At 45.5% G+C, this 7,984-nt stretch overlaps 1 protein-coding gene across 3 annotated transcripts in view; it reads left to right on the top strand.

Annotated features, from left to right (window-relative positions):
• HMGB3 (high mobility group box 3) overlaps nucleotides 1–5,956 on the top strand; it is a 7,130-nt gene extending 1,174 nt beyond the window's left edge. For 2 of the 3 annotated variants that reach the window (XM_046674117.1, XM_046674118.1), the window contains exons 2-5: nucleotides 1,177–1,331; nucleotides 1,623–1,762; nucleotides 2,240–2,414; nucleotides 2,893–5,956. In XM_046674117.1, coding sequence (XP_046530073.1) covers nucleotides 1,182–1,331; nucleotides 1,623–1,762; nucleotides 2,240–2,414; nucleotides 2,893–3,033 — 606 coding nt within the window. In that variant the 5' untranslated portion in view covers nucleotides 1,177–1,181 and the 3' untranslated portion in view covers nucleotides 3,034–5,956. Of the gene's footprint in view, nucleotides 1–338; nucleotides 362–1,176; nucleotides 1,332–1,622; nucleotides 1,763–2,239; nucleotides 2,415–2,892 lie in introns of those variants that run through there. The other variant, XM_046674116.1, reaches the window with a different exon arrangement.
• Nucleotides 5,957–7,984: the final 2,028 nt, after the last annotated feature.

Below are 7,984 nucleotides of genomic sequence, written 5' to 3'. Positions count from 1 at the left end.
TGTTCGCCGCCGCCGCCGCCGCCTGCGCCGGCCGCGCGCGGATCAGCCATTTTAGCGAGCGGGACTCGGAGGCACGGCGGGCGCCACCATCGCCGCCGCTGCTGCCGGCCGGCTCCGCGCCCCCAGCGCGCTGCTGCCACCCCCGCCCCCGGCCCCGCGCGCCCCCCGGGGGTGGCAGCGGCAGATTTCAGGGGCACTTTCTTTCATCAGGAAGCTTTTGACAAAATGGAAGGTGAATTATGGGTGTCCGGGTGACCGAGCGCGGGGCCGAGCCCGGCTGCCCGCTGCTGGCCCGGGGCTGCCTGGCGCCCCGTCCCGCCCCACCCGCGCAGCCACTGCGGAGCCCTGATGCAGCCCCTAGGTCAGGCCCCGCAAAGGGGAGCGCTTTAGTTTTACATGATGACCTTGGGTGTGGGAAAAGGAAAAGATGGCGGGAAGCTGGGGGGTGGGACAGGGACGATGACACGCCACAGCTGCATTTTTATTTGGAAACTTTGGAGAAAGTATTTGTGGCTGGACACGCGTTCCGCTTTACACATGAGCAAGGCTAGCCCTTTTGGTATCCCCTCCCCCTTTAGATAATGACAAAGTGACACATTTGAACTAATACTACAAGGGATATCGGCTCACTTGCCAGATCACCCTTGTAAAAGCCATTTTTATAAGCCAAAACGCATAAACAATGGTGAAATTTCAGATGTTCCCTGTTTCCCGTTCTGCTTTGATCCTGTGTTTAGCAGCGGTGACAATATTTTTGTCTCTAACACAGGAGTTAAACAGATGACCAGCTAGCCTTAAGTCGTTGGTTTCAAGCTTCTGTCATCCGCCTGCGCCCTTCCCACTTTGTGGTTGTAGTTTCCAAAACGTAGTAGTTCAGAATTGGAATGTAGCGCCGAGCCACCCCGCTTGGGTCGGTTCCATTTGGAGAACTTGATCGCTCTCGGAGAAGTAACTCGCAAACCAGCGCGCTTCATGCTGGTCAAAAGTTAAATGACAAGCGACAGTGAGGCTGATTTCCTCCCCACTCTGCCTTCAGCTGCCAGTGGCCTCAGGCATGGGGGATGCTTCCTAGGAACACCTTGATTTGAAGTTTGCTCTGCCTTCCGTATATCTTGTAGGTCTGTTCTATTCATTGTATTTGTTTTTCTTTGTCTCTCTTCCTTCCATCCATCACAGTCAGGATGGCTAAAGGTGATCCCAAGAAACCAAAGGGCAAGATGTCTGCTTATGCCTTCTTTGTGCAGACGTGCAGAGAGGAACATAAGAAGAAAAACCCAGAGGTCCCTGTCAATTTTGCAGAATTTTCCAAGAAGTGCTCTGAGAGGTGGAAGGTATTTTTCTTTTGCGTCCTTCAAGCTCATCTTAGCTGGATTACACACCTCGGGGTTACTTACCTTCAGAGCAGCCCCAGGTGGCTGCTTTCTTCCTCTTTCCTTTGCTTTATCTCGCCTGTCTTTAGAATTGTGTTGTGCGTGCTTTTATTTTTTAAGACTCTTACAAGGGTTTAAGGCCTTCATCCCCTTTTGCAGGCGGTTATAGCAGCTGCCACTTTAATTACAGGACAGCTGAACAGGTATGTGCTGCCCTGCGTTGAGGAATTTAACAGGTCCTGTTCTTTGCAGACTATGTCTGGGAAAGAGAAGTCTAAATTTGATGAGATGGCAAAGGCAGATAAAGTACGCTATGATCGGGAAATGAAGGATTATGGACCAGCTAAGGGAGGCAAGAAGAAGAAGGACCCTAATGCCCCCAAAAGGCCACCGTAAGTGACTGTAGGATTCAGGATAACCGTTAAGAGCTTTCCTTCTGCTTGATAGATATTCCAGAGAGCACTTTACCCAAAAAATGTCGAGATAACCACTGCAAGACATTCTGTTCTTTGAGCTTTAAAATGCGCTGCAAGGGAAGTCCGCAGTTAAGGCTGAGGGGTTTGTGAGCTGTGTGCATGTGGCGGTTGCCTGTTGGCCATTCCGCCGGGAAGAAGGCAGCCGAGTTCTGGGTGTCAGGGTCCTACCCCTTTCCCAGTAGCTGAGAGATTGAGGAAGCACCGTATGTTTCTGAAGCATCTTAAACATTCTGGAGCCTGTAACTTTGTATCATTGGATATGGTATCGCCCGTTTCTTTCCTTTAGTGGGGGAGCCAGCAGGGGGAACTATGTGGGGTCAGGAACGTGGGATTTCAAGTTAAGCTCATGTTTTTCTGAGTTCTCATCTCGTTTATACAATTCTCTCCCACAAGGTCTGGATTCTTCCTGTTCTGTTCAGAATTCCGCCCCAAGATCAAATCGACAAACCCTGGCATCTCTATTGGAGACGTGGCAAAGAAGCTGGGTGAGATGTGGAATAACTTAAGTGACAGTGAAAAGCAGCCTTACAACAATAAGGCGGCGAAGCTGAAGGAGAAGTACGAGAAGGTGAGGTGGCCCGGAGTGTTCCCAGCTCAGTCAGGGGCCAGCCTGGCAGCATGGCCGGCCGAGCAGTCAGCTGCCCAGGGTCTGGGTGGGTTGTGGGGCGTAAGGCTGCTTTGCTGGGCTGAGTCATTAGGATAGCGTGCAAGGGCCCGTCTCTGTGCAAGATCAGCCGTGTGTGCTGGTGTTCAGGCCTCTGACAGCTTAAAAAATTTGATAACATATGGGATGCCGTGGGCACAGGACTTGATAGTGCTATTAACATGAATTAAAGGACCCTTGAAAACCCGTTAACTTTTACATTTGAATGGCTGAGACCCAAATTTGTATCTGGAAACAAATACTTCGAAGAGCAGCCCCATCTCGGTTGTTTCCAATTCCTGCTTGCTTGTTCTGAGGTGGGGCCTGCAGGTTTGTATCCTTTGCTGAAACGGCTGCAGGAGAGCTCGTCTACTCATTTGGAATGTGTCCCTGTTCCTTCTAGGATGTGGCCGACTATAAGTCTAAAGGAAAATTTGATGGTGCAAAGGGTCCTGCTAAAGTTGCCCGGAAAAAGGTGGAAGAGGAAGATGAAGAAGACGAGGAGGAAGAGGAGGAGGAGGAGGAGGAGGAAGAGGATGAATAAAAAAAACTGTTTATCTGTCTCCTTGTGAATACCTTAGAGTAGGGGAGCGCCGTAATTGACACATCTCTTATTGGAGAGGTGTCTGTTGCCCTCATTAGGTTTAATTACACAATTGGATCATGATCATATCGTAGTCTCTCAAAGTGCTCTAGAAATTGTCAGTGGTTTACATGAAGTGGCCATGGGTGTCCGGAGCACCCTGAAACTGTATCAAAGTTGTACATATTTCCAAACATTTTTAAACTGAAAAGGCTCTCGTGTTCTCCTCACTCTGTGCACTTTGCTGTTGGTGTGACAAGGCATTTAAAGATGTTTCTGGCATTTTCTTTTTTTTAATTTGTAAGGTGGTGTTAACTATGGTTATTGGCTAGAAATCCTGAGTTATCGACTGTACATATCTATAGTGTGTAAAAAGAACAAAACAACCGAGACAAACTCTTGATGCTCCTTGCTTGGCGTTGAGGCTGTGGGGAAGATGCCTTTTGGAGGGGCCGTAGCTCAGGGCGTGCACTGTGAGGCTGGACCTGTGGACACTGCAGTGGGCATCCATTTAGCTTCAGGTTGTCTTGTTTTTGTATATAGTGACATAGCATTCTGCTGCCATTCTTAGCTGTGGAGAAGGGGGGTCAGCTGGCATGAGAAGTGTTTGGATCTTTTTTAGTTAAGTGCGGTAGTTTTAAACTGTTTGTTTTTAAACAAACCGTAGAACTCTTCATTGTCAGCAAAGCAAAGAGCCACTGCATCAATGAAAGTTCAAGAACCTTCTGTACTAAATACAATTTGCAACGTTCTGTTATTTTTTTGTATGTTTAGAATGCTGAAATGTTTTTGAAGTTAAATAAACAGTATTACATTTTTAAAACTGTTCTCTATTATAACAGTCTAAATTTCTGACTCACAGCAGTCTTAGCAGTGAAACAACCCACTCCATTGTATTTGGCGACTAACTTCCCTGTAAATCTGGTGACGTCTCTTGTTCTTGGTGTGGCCCGCTTCCTTAGGTCGGAGGTGAAGTGGGCTCCTTGAAGCTGCTGCGTGATTCTGTTTGTCCGAGCGGCATCAAGATGAAGTCTGGACTGTTGAATGTAGGAGCTAAGGTAACTCGACACAGGCAAGGGTTAGCAGCCTTCAGAGATACAGGTCGGTGGTGGTTGCAATTGAGGCTGATGACTACGTTGGTTTAATTGGTTTTTTTTTTGCCTCACCCCACCCCCCACACTGTGGGGCCAAATTTGTCACTAAACAGCCAAAATGTCCTCCGAGGGTATGGTTTGTCAAATATTCAGGCTTTATTTTTCCTCTTACACCCCCCCCCCCCACCCCCGTCAGTACATGGAACAGAACATTATTTTTTCTGCTCAACAATTGATGTCTTGAGTTGCTGCTTCTGTCTTCTGGACCCCAGTGAAGGGGGGTGGGGTAGGAAGCGGTATCTGTTTTTTTTCTCTACTTCAAGAAACCGAGCACCCCGAGGAAGATTGCTGGGGCTCCTATCATAGGCTCCATCTTGGGGCCCCCAGCTGCAGGCTAGGCTGATGGAATCAATTTGTTCCTAAGTGGTAAATGCATCATATGAAAAGTAGAATGGCCTACCCACAATTTGAGTTCATTCATTGGAAACATAGATTGTTGTTAAATGTTCTTAAACTGGAAGAAGCTTGGTTTGTGTTTCAGTGGTTTTTTTTCCATGTTGGTAGATAGTGTTAAATTTTGTCCAAGTTGGGGTGAGGGGTGGTGGCCGCAGTGGCAAATGGGGATATTAAATATCATTTCGAGGGCTGGTGTGAACATACATCTTAACTGTTGGCAGTTATGAAGGGGACTTTGTTGGGGGTGAGTGTTGGTCTTGCCTAGCATTAATACTCAAATATGTGTGTTTGAGGCCGTGAAGCACTCGGGAGTGTTTTAATGACGTTACTCAGGAGAAAGCAGCTTTTTCTTAAAATTCCCTACTTGGAACCTTGCATGTCTGCAGGTGGTGTCCTCCCCACCCTGTCAGGTCTTGGATAAGTATTGGTCATGGTCGTTGGCCTGATCTCTAATCTGTACTCATAGCCATTTCTTCTTATAGTAGCACTGTTTGTCCTAAATGTGTTTTTCTAGAAAATGACCACTAGTTTAAAAACCCTCGATTCTGAGGTTTGCCCAGAGGCACTTGTTCTGGGATTGCCCCTCCCGCTTCAGCCGTGCCCTCATCACTTTCCTGCAGCGATTGCTTGGAATGGTAGGCTAAACCTGCTGCTGCCCCCCACACAGTGTCCCAGGCTAAGATTTGGGAGCTGTGGCCAACCTCGTCAAATAGGGAAGAGAAGCTCAACTTGTAAGCACAAAGGAGAGACTTCTTACTAAGCGGTGCCCCTCTAGCTGGTTGTAACTGACATGCCAACTATGGAAGGGCGCAGACTGGAAGAGGGTGCCTTTCTTTTGTGCTCACGCTCTGGTTAAACAAAAGTGGTCTTTGCTGAAGCAGGCATTTCGTTCTGAAGAGACTCAAGGCCACTTGGCCCATTAGCTGCTTGCGGAAAGACTACTACTTTACGGTTTTCACCCCATCACAAGATTGCTCCTTAAAGGAATGATGCTCTGTAGCTTCTCTGAGATGCTACAAGCGGCGTGGTGTCACCACCGAAGACTTTGGCTTAGCTTGATTTCTGGACCCACAGTATGTGTTCTTGCAATGCCAACCTGTGAACTTTTTTTTTTAATCAAAAAGAGCACTGCTTTCTCTAACCGCTTCTCTCTCTACCAAGCCCTTAATCCCATTCTTGAATGATGTTTTATCCTTTGGAAAGAACAAGGCTGTGATGTAGGAACTATTGTCTGTGTCTCCTGTATGTCTGTTCTTGTCACAAATGTATTTGGGGACGTTGGATGCATTCATTTTCTGTAATAAAGTTTCTTAATCAGTCTTCCCATAAAGTAATCAGTGGGCTGTCTGCAATCTTTTTGAGATACTGAGCCTCTGTATTTTGGGTTGATTATAATCAAGGTTTTAGAAGTTCAGCCTTCGCTGTGACCATAGACCTATCGTCTAATGGAAAGATACCATCAAAAAGGGCAAGTGTTAAGGACTGCAAAGCCCCTAGATCAACCCTTCAGCCAGAGGAGTAGGGGGAAGTTGGCTCTGGAGCTGTATGCCAGGATAAATATGCAATTTGCAGAATGCTAATGAACTGCTCTTGATACAGTGGCTGGGTCCTTGTAATCAGCCAGCCCTGCCAACCAGGGCTCCCTGAGGCTGAGGGTCGGGGCTTAGTTGGCTGACAGAGCCAGGCCCAACAAGGAGTTCTGGATGAGAGCCATGGGGTCCACTTGCTCTTGGCTTCTGGTTTTCTGTGGAGTCCAGGACTACTTGGGAGGGAATGGCTGGCAGGCTGGCTTAGTAGCCCCAGGCTTCCTTTCCTGCTTCAACCAGAGCAACAACCCCCCCCCCCCCCACCCGGCCCTGTTTTGTATCTTGAGCATCCTCCTAAGATTTCAGCTTAAAAAAGAAACTGAGACACCCTGTCGATAATAGAAAAGAATAGAAGTCCACATCATCTCAATAGATTCATAAAAACTATTCGATAAAATCCAACACCCTTTCACGATTAAAAAAACACTCAGAAAACTGGGAATAGAAGCTACCTTCCTTAACCTGATACAGAGCACTTAGGAAAACCCACAGCTAATATACTCAATGAAAGACTGAAAGCTTTCCCCCTGAGTTCAGGAACAAGACAAGGATGCCCACTTATGCCGCTTCTATTCATCACTGTACTAGAAGTTGTGGCCAGGTCAATTAGGGAAAAAAATCCAGACTGGCAATGAAGGAGTAAAGCTATGTGTATTTGTAGTTGACCTAATCTTGTATATGGACAATCCTAAGGAATTTCCAAACAAAACTGTCAGAACGAATAAATGAGTTCAGTGAAGTTGCAGGATACAAGATCAATAGGTAACAATTTCTTGTATTTCTATACATTAGCAATGAACAATTTGAAAATGAAACTAAGTAAACAATTCCATTTACCATAGTACCAAAAAGAATAAAATACTTAGTAATAGATTTAAAAGAAGTGCAAAACCATGTACAGGGAAAACTAAAAACTTTAAAAACTTGAAAGACATAAAGAAATGGAAAGACATCACATGTTAATGGGTTGAAACACAATATCGTTAAGGTGGCAGTACTCCCCAAACTGATCTATAGATTAAACATGATCCCTATCAGAATCCTAGCTGGCTTCTTTGTAGAAATTGACAAGGTGATCCTGAATTTTGTATGGAAATTTAAGGGACCCAAGATAGTCAGAACAATCTTGAAAAAGAACAAAGTTGGAGGACTCAGACTTCAAGATTTCAAAACTTACCACAAAGCTACAGTAATCAAGACTGTAAAGACAGACATATAGACCGATGGAATAAAACTGAGAGTCCAGAATTATACCCATGAACTATTGGTCAACTGATTTCCAACAAGGGTACCAATACCATCCTATGGGGGAAAGAAGAGTCTTTCAAACAAACGGTGTTGGGACAATGGGGTATTCATATGCAAAGGAATGAATTTTGATCCCTACCTGGCACCGCATACAAAAAATTAATTTAAAATGGATCAAAGACCTAAATGTAAGAGCTAAAACTATAAAACTCTTAGGAAGAGACGTAGGTGTACATCTTTGTGATCTTGGATCTGGCAGTGGTTTCTTAGGACACCCAAAGCACAAAGCAACTGAAAAAAACAGAAGACAAACTCAACTTCATCAAAATGAAGAAAACTTTGATGCTTCAAAAAATACCATTGGGAAAGTGAAAAGGCAACCTACAGAATGCGAGAAAATATTTGCAAATCACGAATCTGATAAGAATATAGTTCCCAAAATATTTAAAGAACTATTACAACTCAATAATAAAAAGACGACACAATTAAAAAATGGGCAAAAGATCTGAATAGACATTTCTACAAATA

Source organism: Equus quagga, chromosome 10 (genome assembly GCF_021613505.1).
Source record: "Equus quagga isolate Etosha38 chromosome 10, UCLA_HA_Equagga_1.0, whole genome shotgun sequence".
NCBI lineage: Eukaryota > Metazoa > Chordata > Mammalia > Perissodactyla > Equidae > Equus > Equus quagga.
This window is presented reverse-complemented; position numbering and strand designations above follow the sequence as displayed.